The sequence below is a fragment of the Hydra viridissima genome, unplaced genomic scaffold (assembly GCF_058129835.1).
Source record: "Hydra viridissima isolate aposymbiotic clone 2 unplaced genomic scaffold, HvirCarnegie_v1 scaffold_1, whole genome shotgun sequence".
Lineage (NCBI taxonomy): Eukaryota > Metazoa > Cnidaria > Hydrozoa > Anthoathecata > Hydridae > Hydra > Hydra viridissima.
In genome coordinates, this window is record NW_028324300.1 from 38041284 (window position 1) to 38061730 (window position 20447).

At 27.1% G+C, this 20447-nt stretch overlaps 1 protein-coding gene across 1 annotated transcript; it reads right to left on the bottom strand.

Moving 5' to 3' along the window:
* Positions 1-556: 556 nt before the first annotated feature.
* LOC149894847 (uncharacterized) lies at positions 557-17679 on the bottom strand. Its single transcript, XM_090085924.1, has 10 exons — positions 17366-17679; positions 16683-17275; positions 11848-11963; positions 11363-11483; positions 10635-10745; positions 7261-7364; positions 2474-2621; positions 2326-2398; positions 2154-2211; positions 557-936 (listed from the first exon to the last, which is right to left on the bottom strand). The coding sequence occupies exons 1-10, from the start codon at positions 17466-17468 to the stop codon at positions 837-839; spliced, it is 1527 nt and encodes a 508-aa protein (XP_089942050.1). The 5' UTR covers positions 17469-17679; the 3' UTR covers positions 557-836.
* Between the last annotated feature and the right edge of the window lie 2768 nt (positions 17680-20447).

A 20447-nucleotide genomic window follows, 5' to 3' on the forward strand; every position in this document is an offset into this window, starting at 1 on the left:
TAAACGATATTTTAAAATAGAGATGAGGTGGGAAAAAGTACAACTCCAGTTTAAAACCGACCATAAGTTTGAAGCGAGTTGAACTTTTCACAACGCATAAATAAATTTAACAAAACAAAAGTAAATCTAATAACAATATTAATAATAATGATAAAAACAACAACAACAACAACAACAACAACAACAACATACATAATAATAAATACAACATACAACAATAATAAATAATAATAATAAATAATAATAATAATAATAATAAATAATAATAATAATAATAAATAATAATAATAATAATAAATAATAATAATAATAATAAATAATAATAATAATAATAAATAATAATAATAAATAAAAATAATAATAATAATAATAAATAATAATAATAAATAATAATAATAATAAATAATAATAATAAATAATAATAATAATAAATAATAATAATAAATAATAATAAAAATATTAATAACAACAACAACAACAACAACAATAATGATAATAATAATAGCAATTATAATTATAGCAATACTAATAGCATTATCATAAAGAATTACTTCACTTTTCTTTTTACAAAAATATATATTAAAAACGAATAATGCAAAACTACTATCAAGCAGTTAATCATATTTTGAAGCATTTGAAGAATTCACACAAAAAAAAGTCCCGTAAAGTGCCCACTAAAAAAATCTGAAGACGATCGTATCAAGCATCAAGAGTGTGACACATTAAATTTTTTAACACCTTTCGCATGTTGAATCTCTTGCAGAATCTATCATTAAACATGACAAGATGACTTATGAAACTATGTTAACTAGTTAGTGAGACGGGTTTTCAGTATACTATAATTGACCAGTTAGTTTCAAATACTCATCATATGCTTCATAATCAAATGCATCATAATCCAATGCATCATTACCCAATACGATGTCATCAAAAGAGCTGAAAAATGAACAAACCAAAAATATCAGAAAAAATATCATACATAGATACATAGATACATAGATACATAGATACATAGATACATAGATACATACATACATACATACATACATACATACATACATACATACATACATACATACATACATACATACATACATACATACATACATACATACATACATACATACATACATACATACATACATACATACATACATGCATATATTCATGTTAGCATTACAACTTTTTCACAATCTAAATGGCCGTGGTCTTACAAGATGAGTTTTGGTAAAAAAACACTGAAATAGACATTATATGATTTTATTTCAAAAACATCCCTTAGGAAATAAAAAAAACCTATTTTTAAAATTTCACAACAATTGGATAAGATTATAATTATGATTATAAACAATCTTGGTGATTACATATGTAATATGTAATATCGCATAATAACTACATATGTAATATGTAATATTGCATAATACATAATCTATTGATAATGTATTATACGATATTACACAACTTGTTTGGTAAAATAAACTTTTAAGTTATTAACAGCACTTTTTACATTTCTTAATTTTAAACGTTCGGGACAAATTTTACTTCTTTGCGTTTGAATTTCCAATGTTTTTTTAAATATATATTTTCTTACACTTCTTAAAATTTGTCATTATGTGCCATCTTTAAAAAAACAGTACCTGGACCAAACATCAAGTCAAGCTCCACAAATCAATTTAAAAATTTCCATTGGCAGTTCATATTGGTTTAAGAGTAGCATATGTTAAGAAACATACAGCTCTCTAAAGTTACCTTTTGCATTATTTATCTTAGGTAATACTTTTAAAGGTAATAAAGGGAAATATGAAATTTGTGTATACAGATTGTAGCTTTAATCTTTTTGTATAATTGATATTAGCTTGATACTTCATTTCTTCCATTTGATATTAACGCTTTTCCATCACAAAGAGTTGAAAAAACAAAGGAGACTTGCAGCTCTTGCTTGTTTATTTTCTTACCATTAAAATTGAAAAATTTCTAATTTAATTTTTATTTGCTATTATTATTTTTATTTTTATTTAATTTAATTTGCTTCAATAAAAGTATTTCAATCCTGGGAGTGGTTTTTGTAAAGGCAAAGCAAAAGATTGCTTTATTTTCTCATCATGTAGGTCTATGGCCATGTAAAAAAAAAAAGGTTCAAAACAAACAAACACCTTTCTCCAAAGTAATCATTTAGTTCATTATCATCACCACAATAATATTCATTCCAATCTTAGAAAAAAAATTTCTCAATTAAAATAACAAAACCAAAAAAAAAAAACAAAAAAAACATGAATGTGCAAACTATACAAACAAAAAATCATTTATTGTTTTAATAGCAGTTACCAACTGGCTTTGAAGATGATGATTTTACGATAGGTGTACTAACATTATGGGTGGTAGGTGTACTAATATAGCCCTAGAAAAAAGCGAAAAGTATAAAAAAAAAATCAAGGGATTTGTTGACTTCCTATAGTAAAACTTAAAATAGCACCTCCTTGCTGCTAGATGAATCCACAGAATTGTTCGGAAAAAATCCTGGTTTTTGTATTTCAGTAACAGAAGGAGATGGCAAAGATCGTGAACGATCCCAGTCACGACTATGCAATTTGTACACCTTCCATATTTTTTCTGTTACATTTCTTAACAAAAAAAAAAAAAACTTCTTTTTACATACTTTTATGTAAAAAATGATAGATATAATTACAAAGAAAAATGATATAACCGCAAATAAAAATTATAGATACAGGTAATTCAAAACAAGCATTTGAAAGTAGACAATAAAAAGATAACAACAAACCACAAACAGCACACAACAAGCAACACACAAGTAACAACACAAATTGAAGGAAATCAAGTTTAGAAAGTTCTTGCTTAAATGTTCATTTCTTGATAAAATACTCCCTCTATATATTTTTATGTATAAACTCTCTCTTTGCATATACATGTATATTTATATATTTGTATATGTATATTTATTTTATATATATGAGTAGAAAGAGGATGGGAAAAAATGGATTAGAGGATAGAAAGATATAATTATGGTTGGAGAATATACTTACATTATATTATCAATATGTTATTAATAATATAATGAAAGTATATTTTAATTTTATTTTAGTTGAAAGTAGTTTCACATTTTTAAATTTATTTAAATATGTCAAAAAAATTAGTTTAAAAAAATTTGAAAGACAAACAACACCTTTTAAACATAAAACTGGTTTTTAAAAAATTTTTCTCAACACAAAAATTTTCTCAAACTTTCTTTTGTTGTTTTTGAATGTTCAAAACAGTTGAATTCTCAGACAAAAAATTGAATTCTCAAACAAAAAATTGAATTCTCTTATTTGGAGCAGTTCACATTGTTCAACATATAAAAAAAAAAAACACAAATATGGCAAAAGTGCAACTATTTTTAATTGAAGGTTTTGCATGTAGCTTTTCTTATAAGATACCCAAAAAAACCTAAAACCACACATGTAAAAAGTTGGATAGAAATTTACTATAATTTATGATATTTTACGATAATTTATGATAATTTACTATGCAATTTGAGCTGTGAATGTCAAACTTTGTGGGAAGCAAAAAAATTATTAAGAAAAAACTAAAAAACTTAATCATACACCTTTATACAAGAAATAAATTTGCATGCAATTAAAAACCAATAAGGGAAATTCAAAGTATATCTACCTACTTTTAATATAATTTTAAATCATCCCAAATTGTTATCATGAAGTAAAGTTACAGCTTGCTTAAGTGCAATTTTTTTTTTTTAACTATTAATTCAAAGTGACACACCAAAAATGTATTCCCATGATCCCCTAGAAATTTCTTTTTTAAGTGTTGTCTACTTTAAGTTCAATGATTATTAGTGCACACACGGGTGCTTTCAATGTGCTTTCTGCAGCAGAAGAAAGACACCAAAAAAATATCAAACATTTCTAATATTTCAAAAATTTACACTTTGTTGACATTTGTTAACTTATTCACAAATAAAAATTGAATGTTAAGCATCTAAAATGGAGAAGGGATCAACAAAAACTATCTGCTGCAGTTGTGGATTGTGAGTTGCAATGATAACTAGGGACAGAAGTAAATCACAATAAAAAAAAGAAAAGAAAACCACAAAAAGCACAGCAACAAAATGCCACATTCTTATTAAGAATTCTTAATGTGGCATTTTCTTTTTTTTTTTAACCGTGATTTTCTTCTGTTTCTAATGATAACAGCACCTAACAAGTAATGAAAGAAGTTTTTGAAAAAAAGCACCTTTGATAAAATTGAGGAATTAGTTTGGAATTAAGTTAAGGAATCAGTGCTATGCATAAAGTTTAAGTGGACAGAAGCTCTGGATAGAACCACACTGTATATATGATCATTAAATGAGTAGCCATCATGAGTTTATGGAAACAAGATCTCATCTTCCATGAACATTTTCAACAAACTAAATTCAACATCTAAAGGACAAACTGAAACTAAAAAACAATTGAAGCTACTCCATGTCTTATCTGAGCAACATAAACAGTTTAGATCAATCTTATCAACAGGTGGAATAGAAACTGATGAGCTTGCTTATGCACTCATAAACATAAATGTTTTCGAATATCATTAAATAGGCTACCTGAAAATCTCCACTGAGAGCAGTAAAAATTAAGAAAGCCTAAAAACAGACAATGAAAATTGTAGTACCAAACCCCTTTTCTCCTGACAAATCATAAGTATTAATGTTAGACCAAAGCATGACTGTAGAAAACTACAAGCACAATGCAGGGACTTAACTTAGCAGATGATCTGAGAAATTTGAAAAGTTATTACAAATGGTGATTTCATGGCAGCACAGGGAATAGTGAATACAAACAGGCATATGACTGTGACAAACAGAAAAATAAATAGGACAGCATCTTCTTTACTTTGATGGTCTTGATTTGTATTATATATGATGCAGTAAATATTCTCAAAAATCTTTGTTCTTCTTCAACTAGATACTGCTGGCCAATTTGTTTCTGGTTTTTTAAAGAAATTTCAGAAATTTAAAGAAACGAATAGAGTATATAGAGTAAAAATAGAGCATATAGAGTAAAAAAAACCATCACTTACATCCCACAACAGTTTGTATATCACAATCAGTGATCCATCTTTTTTAACATATGTCATTTGTGAAACCAATTCAACTGAAATAAATAATATTGATGCTTGCCAGAAAAGACCAATTAATACAGACAACCCTGTATTTAAACTTTCAACTTGGATTAGACATTTTGAATAATTTTTGCATATTTTATAGTCTCACATTGAAAAAATGGCAAATAAATCAAGGGAAAGACAAAACAGAATTTGACATCAGGAAGAAGAAAGTTCAAAAGGAATTTTTTCAAAGACTATCTCTTCATGTAGACAAGGTGCAACCATGAGGTCCAGGAACTACCAATGGTGGGAAAACAGCCAGAAGAGTTTCCCAAAACTATGAACTGCTAATATAACTGGACTAAACAAAAATTTAATTAAAAGGTGTTGGGTTATTCTTTCAAGTATATACCAAATTAAGACTACTAATTTCAATGAATGCCTTTTCAAGTATATACCAAATCAAGACAACTAAATTTAATGAATATTGTACTGATACTGCTAAATTGCTAGTAGAAGATTATGGTTGGTATACACCTGCATCAGTTCATAAAATGTTAATTCATGGTGTAAAAATCGTTACAAATATGAATATTCCTAACTGACAACTATCAGAAAAGGCTCAGGAAGCTCAAAACAAGTGATGCAGTATCAAGAGTTTCACACCTAAAAATTATCAAGATCCAAATAGGGATCTCTTAAATCTGGTTCTTTTGTCTTTAGATCCATATATTTCTTCTCTTCAACGACCATCATTAGTGATCAGATATGAACTTGTAGATAAAGATGCTATACTAGTAGACATTCCTTTCTACTTAGAAGAAACCAAATTAATATGAAATTCATAACATGAAATTTTTTTTACATAATAAATTTACAGTTATTTTTACTTTTTTAAATAGTTATTATCATTTGAGGAGCCCCAAAGTAGATTTTAAGGCCCCTTAAATGATAATAACTATGTAAATACTTTAGAACAAGCCCTCAATTGTCAAAATATCTTACTCCATTTAAAAGTTATTAGAAATGTCCTTTTTCATTTCAGTTTTGAACACTATGCTGTGGTTTCTATAGTATTAAACTTGTCATTTTACTTCAGTATTTCTACAAAGGGTTGCAAGTTTGTGGATATCAGAGGTCATTTCCTTTTAGCATCTCTATTTAACATTAGACTGTTTGTAAAACAAGCTTTACTAACTTAATATTGAGAATTTTTCCAATGTTTTTCATAATCAAATAATAGGCTACTTTCTTAAAGAGACTTCAGAGTTTTCTTGAAACTGGTCCAGGGTTTTTAAACCCCTTTTAAAAAACATGTTTGTTTGCTTTGAAATTACATCTAGTGTTTTTAAAACCTTTTTAAAAAACATGTTTGCTTTTTTAAATTTTCTTTTTAGTTTTGTTTTTTAATCAAACTGAGTTTGATTGGTGTAAGTGGAAGAAAATTTTAGGAGAATTCACTAATGGATTGAATTTTAGATATCTTTCCCAGGTTCACATAATAATCACCAGCATAGCTGTCCCAAATAAAGAGAAAGCGACAGTGATTTGTAAATCCACAAGACTCAAAGTTCTCCACTGAATTTCTAGTGAATTTAAGATCCATTTTCTCCACAGATTTTCCAATTACTTAAAGCCAATCACTTTAGATACCTACAGATTTGGCTTTGTACTTATGAAGTAGCATTAACAAATTGTTATGACCCTTCTTTTTTAAAATTAAAACAGAACCAAAACTTTCATTAAAAACCAACTGAAACTAAACTAAATTTTACATAATAAAAATTCTTTAAAAACCCATAAACATTTTAAAAAACTTTCTATTGGAAAAATAGTTAATAATACCATTAAAATCTTCTTTAGTTAAAAAAAAAAAAAAACATTTTTAAACAAACAAAATTTGAGACTTCTTAAAGTTTTCAAATTTTTTTAGTGTTTAATAAAAATGCTTAATAAAAATAATAGATGTAACTATAAATAAAGATGATAGATACAATTACAAATAAAATTGAAAGGTGTAACTGCAAATAAAAGTCATATATCCAGGAAATTCAAAACAAGCATTTGTTTTAAATAGACAATAAAAAACAATAGACACACAACAAACAGCACATATTTAACAACACAAATCAAAGGAAATGAAGTTTAGAAAGTTACTTGTTTAGATGTTCTTTTTTTCCGTCTAAATAGAATTCCTTCAACTTGTTAAACATAGCTTCAATGTCTTTTGGTCGATCTTTGTCTAACTCAGGTCCAACTAACTAAATTTAAAATATAATTTTACTTAACTGGTATTTTAAAAAAAACCTTATGGAAATTAACTTATACAATTTAAAAGTAAAAATGTATAACTTAATTTCAAAGGATCATTAGTATCCTCCACAAAAGATCATTAGTATGCCCTACAAAAAAGTCATATATATATATATATATATATATATATATATATATATATATATATATATATATATATATATATATATATATATATATATATTTATATATATATACACATAATCATTTCTACATTTTAATGTTCATAGTAATTTACACCTGTAATAGTGGCTGGGGTTTTTGTATAAATTCAAAACAATCCATGTATGCATTTACACATATATTTATACACAAATTACAATCTACACATATATGTATACACAAATTACAATCTACACATATATGTATACACAAATTACAATTTACACATATATGTATATACAAATTACAATTTAAATATTTAAAATAATTTAAACATTTTTAATGAGCTCAAAACTAGGGATGCATTGGAAATTCAGTCATTTTGCAGAAAAAAATGTTCTCACTTTCATGAAACGAATATTTTGCAGAACATTTTGCTCAGCTGAACTTTTGCAAATGTTTAGCTAAAAGTTGCAGTTTTAAAACTGCCATAGTTTTGTTTTAAAATCTTTAAATAATAATTTTACACATTAGTACTGTAATAAAGCAAGAATGCAGTCTCCATAGTATACCACAGTACGTAAGATTAATCCAAATCAAATAATTCATAGCACCAAGGTTTGTTGGGCTGCCTTGGCACCAGCCTTATGTAAAAAGTTTAACCCTAAAGCAATTAAGCCAATTTTTAGTTGGTTTTTTTCATTGAAAGTAAATTTTATTTTAGTGGTATTTGTAGTGGTAATGTATACTTATGTAAAGTATACTTATTTACTATTTTAAGTTGGTTTTTTTCATTGAAAGTAAATTTTAATTTAGTGGCATTTTTTGATTGCTATATTTTTTTAAATTTATTCAAAAACAAATTGTTGACAAACTTTTTATTTAGTTCTTCTGTTTAAAAGTTGATATTTGTTAAAACATGATTTAATTAACATACACTAGCATTCTGCTCACCCATTTTCTTTTATATATTTAATTTATAAAATAACACACAAAATTAATGTAATAAAATGTAAATATAATATAAAGATATAATAAAGCAGTCTCCATAGTATATTGCAGTACATAAGATTAAGTCAAATCAAATAATTCATGGCACCAAGGTTTGTTAGGCTGCCTCAGCACCAGCCTTATGTAAAAGTTTTATCCCTGCAGCAATTGAGCATTATCTTAAGTTGGTTTTTTTCATTGAAAGTAAACTTTATTTTAGTGGTGTTTGTAGTGGTAATGTATACTTATGTAAAGTATACTTATGCACAAGTGTTATATTACAAGTGTTTTTATCTTAGAGGTGAGACTTTAGAAAACTCCATAACATTTTTACTTCTTTACTTCCTGTAACAAATTTGTTTTATGAAAACGTTTTATGCTATAAACAGTTAAAGAATTTGTTTTATATTTCAAATTATAAACTTTTTATCAAATATTTAGTAAAAAAATAAAGGCTACTATTTTCTGAGAAATTGAAAATTGAAATCTTTTTTAATAACAAAAAATGTTTTAAAAGGAAAACTATAAATAAACTTTTATAACCCTAACTTTTTCTTCCTATAACAAATTTATTTTCAATAGTCTTTTTAAAATCTCTTTCCATTTTTTCAAACAAAAACTCTAAACTTTATTTACTACTTTAAACATTTTTACTTATTTAAAATTCAACTCTTTAGATTATCTACAGCATCAAAATTGATTAATATGGCAAGTTTCTCCAAATAAATTTGGAGATTCGAAAGGCTTGTCAGCTGAACAGTTTGGTGTTAGGCAAAAATTTGTGACTGATTCAGTTTTCTGCAAAAAAAAATCCCTATTTAAAACAGCATTTTGAAAAATTAAGTAACTTTCTAAGTTTTTGCTTGGTAAATGTAAAATGTAGATTCAAAATTAAAATAATTCATTACATTAAATTTTTTGATTCCTATATTTTTTTAAAATTTATTCAAAAACAAATTATTGATAAACTTTTTGTTTAGTTCTTCTGTTTAAAAATTGATATTTGTTAAAACATGATTTCATTAACATATACTAGCATTCTGCTAACCCATCTTTTTTTACATATTCAATTTATAAACTAACACACAAAATTATATTAAGAGTAATATTAATTTTTTTAATGTTAAAACCACAAGAAAAAATTTATACTATTTTATGATTGTAGCATAAATGTTTAGAATTTATCAAAAATAACATTATGAGTAAAAGTTATTTGTCTGCACTAAGTGCAAATAACTCAGGAAATACAGATTGCAGCAACACCACTAAGTGCACATAGGAAAGAAGACAGTTCAAGCATTACTTTGCATATCTGAACATCAAAAGTTGTGCAGTGGGCTGTTATCTGCATTTAAAAATGGAGAAAAGAAATGAAAATTGCACTATATTTTGCAATATCATAATGAAAAATTGAAGAATGCCACGTAGGCTTTAAAAAACTTGTGCTGTATACAGCAAAGTTACTTTATCTAAATCTACCACATGAAAATAGTTTGCTCACTTTTCATTCAGGAATTAATGTAAAAGATGACTCACACTCTGGTTGCTCAGTCAGTTAAAAAGCTGATAAAGTTCTTAAATGTGGTCAGCAAGGTAGCTGATATTAGCTGTATCAATATTGGTATGAAGCTAGGCATTGATCACAAAACTGTTTTGAACAATTTACAGAAAGCTGATAGGCCAAATTAACATCTGTAATGTGTTACTGAAATGCAATCAAATCAAAGCATTTCTGTAATGTGTCATAACTAGTGATGAAAAATTGATCACATAGGACAATCAGAAGTGTAAAAGATTTTGGATAAGAGATGCTGAACAGTCACTGATGCCATCATGGTTAACCCGAAAAATGACAAAACATTGTTGACTTCTCAGACCTAATATTATGATAAGTATTGGACAGAAAAAAAGAGATGTGGCCATTGGTGGTGAGGTTGACCACACTTTTTTTCAGATTGTGTGGTCAACTTCTATATACTTAGGTGATACTCATAAATGCATCACAACATAAAGCTTTTATTATTGGAAAAAGAAAATCAAAAATTTTGACTTCAATCCCAGAGGTAACGTATATGTTTATATAAATTTTTTTTTTTTTATCAAGTAATTTTTTTGTGTTTAAATACCTTTAACAGTTGAGTCAATGTCAGTAGCATTTTTTCGTTTCCTGATTCCAAAAACTTGTCAACAAATGAAAGCACAGCTTTCTTAAAGACTGGATTAAAGTTATCTTTTAACTGAAAAAGATTGAATGAAAAATAAAACTTTAGATGAAAAATATTTTACAGATAAAAAAAATAACCAAATAAAAGTAGTTCACAATAATTTTATTTAATAAAACCCTTCTGAATTACATGTGTAACTGAATAAGACAATAAGTTTTGGATTTGTTAAAGCCTCACAAGCTTGATAATTTTTTTTTTCTTCTTCTTCTTTAAAAGCCTGTAAACAACAGATATTTCTTCATAAATGTAAGACTTTTTTAAGCTCCTGTTTAAAGCCCCTGTAACAAAAATATTAACTTGTTAACCTTAGTTGTATAAATGTTTATGTAAATTTGGGAAGCAAATTTTTTCCTGTAAGCAACAGATATTGCTTCATAAATGTAACAATTTTTTAAGCTTTTGTTAGAAGCTCCTATAACAGATCTTAACTTACTAATGCTTTTCGTATAAAATTTTATATAGTTTGAGAGGCAAGTTTCTAACAGCGAAGTGGTGAAAAGAAAACAAAGAACAAAATACTTTCTTTTTTCAGTCATCACTTAAAGATTTATGTAGATCATCTTGTTTTAAATGTGGTCAAGCTGCTTTAAAATCAAACTTACTGTAACCAAAAAAATTGCATTCCTTACTTTCATATTAACCAGGAGTTCACCAAACCATATTGCATAATCTGATAATTTTTCAACAAGGCCTGGATCTTTATCAGTTTCTTTAAAAAAGTTTTCAGCTTTTTTAAAGTCATCTTGACATCTAAAAACAGAAAGACTACTTTTTATTTAAAATAACTTTAGCAAGGGTCATTAGAACAGTCTGTAAACTTTAGTAAGAATCATACGAATAATATGTAAACCTTAGCAGGGGTCATTAGAACAGTTTGTAAACCTTAGCAAGGGTTATAAGAATTTGAAGAATTAGTAAAACATAATAGATACATTTCATACTTTTCTGTGCTGCATTTATGGCTGCAAATGATATGAAAAAATGACAAAAACAAGTCAAAATCTTCTTACATTTATTTTGAGAAAAAACAGAAATTTAAAATCTCATCAGAAATATGATGGTCCTGATTTTATTTATTGCTAAACTTGTGTAATAGTAAACTTTTAAAACTTACCGTCTGAGGAAAATGTTTCGAAAAGTGACACCATTATCTAAGTCAATAGCTTTAGTCTTATCAAAGTGATGACATAACTTTGCAGCAAAGTACTGAAAGTTTGAGCAATCTAATGCCTAAAAAACAATGAAGAACTATTTTTTTAATTTGAGGCAGGTTTCCTAAATTGGTTGCACTCCTGGAAATAACAGACCACTAGACATTTATTTTGCTCCAGCACTTTTAAGTGACTTAGGTCATTAAGCTTTATATAAACATTTAAGATTACAATAGATTTAAGATATCTTTATGATGCAATATATTCAAGATGTGCATCTTAAATTGCAATAATCAAATATTTTTATAAAATTGCATAGAAGTTGCATTAAAGTTGTATCTTTTTACAAAACTTTATTTAAAAGCACATTAAAAAACCTGAAAAAATGTTATAAAAATGCATTTAATTTTGTCATTCATCCACATCAATGATAACTGAAAAAAAATGTGCTTATATTTTTAAGTTTATAGAAGGAATTCTTTGGAAAACTCAAGACAAGCCAGTGTCAATTTTGTTACAAAAAAAAAGAAAAAAAAGTAAAATAAAGAAAGTGTATGCCTGACTAAAATTTGTTAGGAGTATTGGTTTTCTTAAGATGGCTTAAACCAAAAGTTCAAATTTTTTTCAACACTACTTTCAAATGGTGGGGAGATTTGACAATGTCAAAATATGTGTATCATAAATTGATACATGTTTTGTGAACAAGCATGGTCACACAACAAGTACATCAATTAATGCAATTGATACTAATAATACAACTATTACCTAATAACCATAGCTTAGTAAAACAACAGGAAACATCATTTCAAATTTGTTTAGATTGGAATGTTATTTTCAACTACAATAAAGCTATTACAATGAAAAAAAGACATCATAATGTGTCTTCACTTAGAGCATCATGTGGATTTTGTAAAAATTATTTAAGTCACTACTTTATTATTTATCATCTTCATTTATTGAACTACAACTCAATAGGTTTCTTAAATGCAGTCTCCTGCAGCAGTAGCAACAATATTTCTTATTGCAGAGAACAACTTTAGACTTCCTGAGTTATCAGAGTTAAACAATTGATGTGTTCACTTAAGAGCTATTGTCTGAGAAATCTAGGCAAAGTCTGGAAGTGATGTCTTTAAATTGTACTCAGTTTTAGATATTTTGTAAAAGACAATGAAAGTAGGCCACTGGTAATTTTTCTTTCTAAAATTTTTATTAATTTCAGAGATATTGGGTCCCAAAATTTGACCCGTTTTGAGAAAATTTTGCGCATGGAGTGCAATTGCTACTTTGAGGAGTAGTTTTAGCAACATGAATATGACAGAAACATTTCTTTTTAATTTTTTACTTATCTGGGTAGATTTCTACAGTAAAAGTAAAAATTCAACATGATTACATTTTCAGTTGTCTAGAAGTCCTGGTCCAAAACCACAGCATTTGAAATTTTACCCTAAATTTGAGCTCTAATATCTCTTAAGGCCAATACTTGCACGTAGTTTTTTTAGGTGTTTTTGAAAGACACTAAGACATGCATTAATTTTTTAGAACAAAAACCATGTGCATGCAAGGACCTGGGAAAGAGTAACCTGCCAAAAATCACTTTTTGCATTCAACGCGCTTTGATAGATTACCCATAACAACCGTGGCCTTAGGTCCACCATGAACAGTATAAGTCATTTATTTTCCTTAAATATGCATCTTGCAATATCTGAAAAAAAATCCATGTGCTTAGGTGATAAAAAGCCTACAGAAGTCCTAGAAGTAGCTTTATTTTGCCAATTTTTTAACTAAAAAAATACCCTAGCAATGGTATAGGTATACTTAGCAACAGCTACTTTACAGCCTTATTAATTAGTACTGCTATTAAAAATTTTAATATAATACTTTTTTATAAAGGAACTGTACAAGAGAACTTGAAAAAAATACATATAGCACTTAAAATAAAAACAAATAAAAATTATATATAAATAAATACAATGCTCTGTCTAATATGATATATCAGGATGAGGAAACTGGTTTTTGGCTGAAAGATTTTTGTCAGAAAATTTTGCCAGCTAAATTCCATGAAAGCCAAAAGGATTATTTTGGAAAGAAAGGAATGACTCTAAATGTTGATGTCTTCTTCTTCCATGAAAATGGTCAAATGAAAAAAAAAGTCTAATTCACTGTTGTCTATAGATGTCAACAAAGCCTTGTTAATGTACTCTGTTTAGCTGATGTTGTTTTGGCCAATGTTAGAAATGATTTTCTTTGTTTAAAAAACCTTTATGCTAAGTCAGATAATGCATCATTTTATCATGGCAACTTCTACTTAGAAGCTCTTTACAAAGTTTGCAAAGCAAAACAATTCTTTCTTAAAAGGTATGATTACAATGAGCGGTCACACGGAAAAGATCAATGTGACAGAGAGTCAGCAGGAGCGAAATGTGTCATAAGGAGTTTTATTGATCCTGAAAACAATTTGTTGACTGCAGAAGATATTTATGAGGCTCTTCATTATGGCAATGGAATTCAAAATGCTGATGTTGCTGTAATTACAATAGACTCCAAAGCTTCTACTTTATCAGGAACAAAAATGATTCCCAACATTAACAGTTATCTTTCTTTTCAGTTTTTCTCTGATCACATGATAATGTGGAGATAATTCCGAATTGGAAAAGATAAAAAATGGAACTATACTAATGTGACATTCCATTCTTCAGTTCAAATTGTTAAGCCCTATAGTTCAACTTCCAAAAGTTATACTGCGCCATCAGTTTCCAAAAAAAAACGTGTTGATAGAACTGTTAACACTCTTAAGTTTTGTACACAAATTGGTTGTGCTGAATCACTTTATGATACTGAATTATTAGCAGAGCATATGCTTTCAGAAAACCAATTAGGTTTAACAATGTGCTTTTAAGAACATCAAAATAATTGATGTGCTTAAAAGCACATCAATTATTTTAGCTCAACATTTAGTCAACTCAACAACTCCGCAATTCAGCAACTTGAGATTTGACAAAAATCCAACAAACTATGAATTAGTAAACCAAACAAACAAAAGTTTTTTTCTTGTAGCAATGCTAATTGAAAGTTTAGCAATCTGATATTTTGACCATGTTTCATAAAAATATCTGACATACATTTCAATGGTGATAGGTGATCTTGTAGCACTTTTTGATACTTGATGGTGTTCTCTAGATCATTTAAATCCTACCAAATGTGCAGTACCACATTGATACCATGGATATCCAGGTATTAAAGTAGTGTCAAGAAATCAAATGTTTTGCTTACTTTATGCCTACGATTATTGAAGTGTATCTACCACCAGCTATAAATCTTTGCAAAATTCATCCTTTGCTGCTTTTAGAACAATAATTTGCATATTAAAAGATGTATTTTTCATCTTTTGAACACAGTTGATGAGGTAAGAAATTTCCTTGATTTAAAATCATTTCAATTGTATTTAAACAAGAGGTTATGAGTACTGGGGTAATCTAATAACTTTTCCAATAAGTATAGTGTTTGGTTTACATTCAGCCTTAATTTCAATTCTTCATCCTCTAGCTTTTTTTGGCTTTCCTAAATGGTGAATTCAGTTTTTATGTCAAACAATTCAACATTTTAGATAAATTAAAAAATTGTGTCATTAACAATTTAACCAACTGACACTTACTGAATATTTAAGCTTATACAGATTAACATTTCTTGGTAGTCAATGACATCATATATTAACAAACTTTAACATTTCTTGGTGGTCAATGAAATCCTACATTAACAAATTTTGTCTATTATTACAGCACTATGAGGTATTTATATACTAAAAAACAATTCTTCTAATTTAGTTGGTCTAATAGCATCATTGTTAGTGACAATGACAATGAGTTAACCTTAACCACAATAAGTGAGATTTGTGCTGGAATTGCATCAAATTGATATTGGTTCACTGCCTATAGATTTGTTAATTAGCTTCATTTGCAGCATTTTTTTTAAACTATTTATGATAACTGTATGCTCTTGTTTTTTGCTGGACTTCTTCGCAGATCTATTAATACTTCACTATTAGTTTCATTTTACTATTTGATCTAAAGTTATGTCATTTACTAGTTATCAGAGAGAAATGCAATTACTATTATCTACAATTTAAGGGGTACTTCTCTTTCTAAAAACAGACCTTATTTATGCAGATGGATTGTTTTGTTGTTTAAAGAGAAAAAAGAATTATTCTTACTACTTTCTGTTCTATATTTCTCAGCAACAAAACAACATATGAAGTATTAACACAATTTAATCCTTCACATGTTAATTTTACAGGTCAAATTCTACATATCCAGTACTTATACCAGAAAATTATTATCCAAAAAAATTACTTAATGTGACTTATAAAAACTTAAAAATACCATTATAAGACTTTGTTCATATGAACAAGTAACAATTAAATTCAGATGACTAATTCACTAGCAAACAAATTCATGTTACAGTATTTTTCTCAGAACTGTCAATATTTCTCAGAACTATTGCTTTCTCAGCAATTTCAATTAAGAAACCTTCTAAACAGCCATTAAAAAAAATAAATAACAACACATAATAAAAAATGCAATGGTTTTCTAAATACTGAGAAATACCAATATATAAATGAAACAGTATGTATACTTGTGTAGGGGATGTTTGAAGTTATTAAAAGATTTTATGTTAAAAGAAAACAAAAATATACATGGAAGAAAATTTCACCGAAGCAATTAAGTTAGAGAAAAACTCAAATTAAAACATTAAAGAATTTATTAAAACTATATGTAATAGTATAAAGAAAATGTTAACAAACCTGGTCTGCAATCATATTGACAACTTGATTCAATGTTTTTTCTGTTGTGCAGAAATGAATTAGATAATCTGTTAAATTTTCAAATGCTTCCTCAAAAGAAAATGGATTATGAGTTAAATCAGTAATAATGCTTTTAAATACATTAAGTGTTTCTTGATCATCATCTTCAGTAAATATATTAGGATTTGTAAAACCATTATTCACAATAGTTGATTGCTCATTTAATGTTTCAGAGTTTTGTACAAAATTGGTTGATGTGGATGAGTAGAGAAATTTAGGTATGAATTCTGGAGCAGAAACAGCTTTTATTAAAGCTACACTTATGTAATCATCTGAACCTATTACACTATTTTCATTATTTTCTAGCAATGTATTTTCTGAAACTAATGGCTGACCCTGAACTTTACTTGTACATTCCTGAGAAAATAACTTATTAGAGTCAGTGGAATTTACTTCACTGAATGTTTCTCCAGCTAAATAATTAGCAGCTATTTCTTCAGATATCTTTTGAATGTTGTTAGAAGCAACTTTCGCTTCAATAACTATATTGTCAATTCCTTTATCAACATCATCACTGAAGTTTTTGCGAGATACTAAAATGATAGAGATGAACCTCAATATTTACTATTTAACAAATTTTACAAGAAAAAATTAGAAAGCCTTAAAAAATTGGCTTAACTTACTTATATCTTCAGCTGAAATTAAGCATTCTTTTGGCTTAAAAACTCCAAGTGAGTTTTTATTTAAAATTCTTCCTCTTCCTTTGTGTTCAACTTTTTCTGTCATTATACATAAATGTGTTGTTGTTTTCTTTTTTTTGTAATTATCTTGATTTGTATTGTAACTAAAATTATATTTTAACTGATCTAGACACAGATCATCATGACACAGTAAAAGTAAAACTACACTAACTTTATTACTTTTTTATATTTTTAATTGAAACAATTTTCATTATTTTCTATGAGTTCCTAATGATTACTTACTACCTAAATAAAAGAAGACAGATCAAAAACCAACCAACCATACTTTATTAACTTAAGACTACAAAGTTAAATTAATAAACCCAATATGAAAGTAAAAGCTTATTAACATTTGTGAGGTAACTATTGAATCTTTAGAAAAACTATTAACATCATATTTAGAGCTAAAAATATCCATCGCATTTCTTATTTGAAATTCTAAATAGATGCCTTTTTTTTCTTTTCTTTTTTTTTTTTTTTTGCACAAGTTATCATACATTTAGAATATTTAAAAAGATTAAATGTGGGAAATCTGATTTAGCAAGCTTATCTGCAACGTATAATCAAACTACAAGATTTGTAAACTATGAACACTGTAATACTTTTATTTATACTTTTAGTATGCAGCATGCAAAAAGAAAACACTAGTCGGTTTAACAAGTGAATGATTTTTACGATTTTCTTCGAAACGAATAACAGTAATACATGACATGCGTCAAATGCATGCTAGACAAATTCTGAATTGTTGCTGCCGTGGATAGGAAACAAAATCCAGTTAAGTTTGAAGTAAAAATAAGACCGAATCTCATTATTATTCTCACTGTCCTAAAAAAACAATGATATTACTCTGAAGAATATGAAGATGTAAATTTTGTTCTAATGGAGTTTTGACTAACTATTATATAGTATTACGACTAATAATGCTCAATAATCGGATGTCGGATCGAGTGTCGGATCAACAAGGTTTTTACACATTTATCATTAATTTAATAAGTCAGTTGCCCAAACTTGTTATATAAAAAAAAAAATTAAATTTTGAACGTTTTTAAGATTGATACACGTCTGATGAAAGAATTTAACTAAATAACACTGCCCAGCAAAATGGAGCATTTCCCCCTTCCTTTCGCTGAATCCATATCTGAAAAACAAACTTCTCCATCATTTATAAAGTTTTCAGAGATCAACTTTACAGTTTGCGATCAAGTAATAAACCCTGTAATAATGTTTATAATAAATTGTTCATATTGATATATAGGGCGCGACTATCATTGCATAATCTAATAGGTTATTGCTGCACGATAAAAATTTTTGTTGTTGTAACTCTACACTGGTTACTATGTAACATAGTAACCATGTTACATAGTAACCAGTGTAGAGAGAGAATAAAGTTATGAGCTTCGTTGACCGTTTTTTTGGTGAGTTTTGAACTTTTTTTGTTTGAAGTTGTTATTTTTTTCAAGCATTTTTTCTGCTGTCTCAAGCAAAACCAATGGCCTTAGCACTCTTTTTTTTTTTTTTCTTTTTTTTTTTTCTTTATTTTTTTTTTTTTCTTTTTTTTTTTCTTTATTTTTTTTTTTTTCTTTTTTTTTTTCTTTATTAAGATGACGTTAATGTTTTATTTCTATTTCTCATTTCTATATTTCTTTTAGTGGGTTTTATTTCTATTCTCATTTCTATATTTCTTTTAGTGGGTTTTATTTCTATTTCTCATTTCTATATTTCTTTTAGTGGGTTTTATTTCTATTCTCATTTCTATATTTCTTTTAGTGGGTTTTATTTCTATTCTCATTTCTATATTTCTTTTAGTGGGTTTTATTTCTATTCTCATTTCTATATTTCTTTTAGTGGGTTTTATTTCTATTCTCATTTCTATATTTTTTTTAGTGGGTTTTTACTCGGTGTCAGATATTGAAAAAATTCTCGAAAAGTTTCGCCTTTAAAAAAAGCTCAACTTTTTCCAAATTCTGAATTTGTATTTTTTTGTAAAAGTTGAACTTTTTTATTGTTTTGGCTTTCAAAAAGTTAAAATTTTTCAAAAGCCTAAATGTCATTTTTTAAAAAAGCTAAGCTTCTTTAAAGCTCCGCCTTTCATCAAGTCAGACGTTTTAAAAAGTCTAAACATCGTTTTTTGAATAAAGCTAAACTTTTTGAAAAATTTCAAGTCGGGTTTATTAAAAAGTCTTCAAATCTTTCTTTGAAAAAAAGTTTTTTTGAATCTTCTACATTGCATCTTTAGGAAAAATTTTGCATCTTGAGAATATTTAAACATACGATGCTTTAAGATTACAGAAAAAAATTGCAATGATTTTCATGCCTTTTCATGTCATTTTGTTTTAACCTTTAAAGACATTGCACAGAATGGCTTTTCGATTATAGCCGTTAAACTTATTTTTAAAACAAATCTTAAATAACAAATTTATGCATGAAAATAAACTAAAGTTTTACTGTTTTAAAGTCTTGCAAAAGTTTTTACAAGTCAAAGCATTTTATAAGTCTTGCTAAAGTTTTGCTGTTCTAAACACGTAAAGAGTTCTATTTGAACAAACTTTAGAAAATCCAATTTATCTTAAAAGACTGAAGGGGAAATTAGTTATTACTTTTTACTACTCGTTAAAAACCAAAAACCAAATCTCGATGCATATTTTATAAGGTTAATATCTTTAAGTTTTTTTTCTTATTAGCAGGTTAATAAAAACAATGAAAAGTTAATTAAAATAGAAGCCATAAAATTTTTTGAAAAAACTTTTCATTAAGCTCCTGAAAATTGTTTTGATGACAAAGCTATAAAACTAAAACTTTTTCAAAAACGGACAATTGGATTTTTTTTAAAAACGAAGCTATGAAAAAGGTTAAAGTTTTTTTTAAATAACAAGATAAAAAAGTTTGACTTTTTGAAAGGTGGGCTTCAAAGAAGTTAGGTCTTTTTTTTTAAAACAAAAACTTTTTTAAAAAGCAACATTTAGACATTTGAAAAAGTCCGACTTTTTGAAAGCCAAAACTATAAAAAAGGTTCGACCTTTTCTAA

What these genes read in the sequence shown, in the direction of transcription:
- LOC149894847 (XM_090085924.1), bottom strand. Translation starts at nt 17,468, where the DNA reads ATGACAGAAAAAGTTGAACACAAAGGAAGAGGAAGAATTTTAAATAAA. An exon ending in CGAAACATTTTCCTCAGACG is followed by an intron (nt 11,484 to 11,847) that starts GTAAGTTTTAAA and finishes TTCTGTTTTTAG; the next exon opens with ATGTCAAGATGACTTTAAAA. An exon ending in AATGATTACTTTGGAGAAAG is followed by an intron (nt 937 to 2,153) that starts GTGTTTGTTTGT and finishes TTCATTTTTCAG; the next exon opens with CTCTTTTGATGACATCGTAT.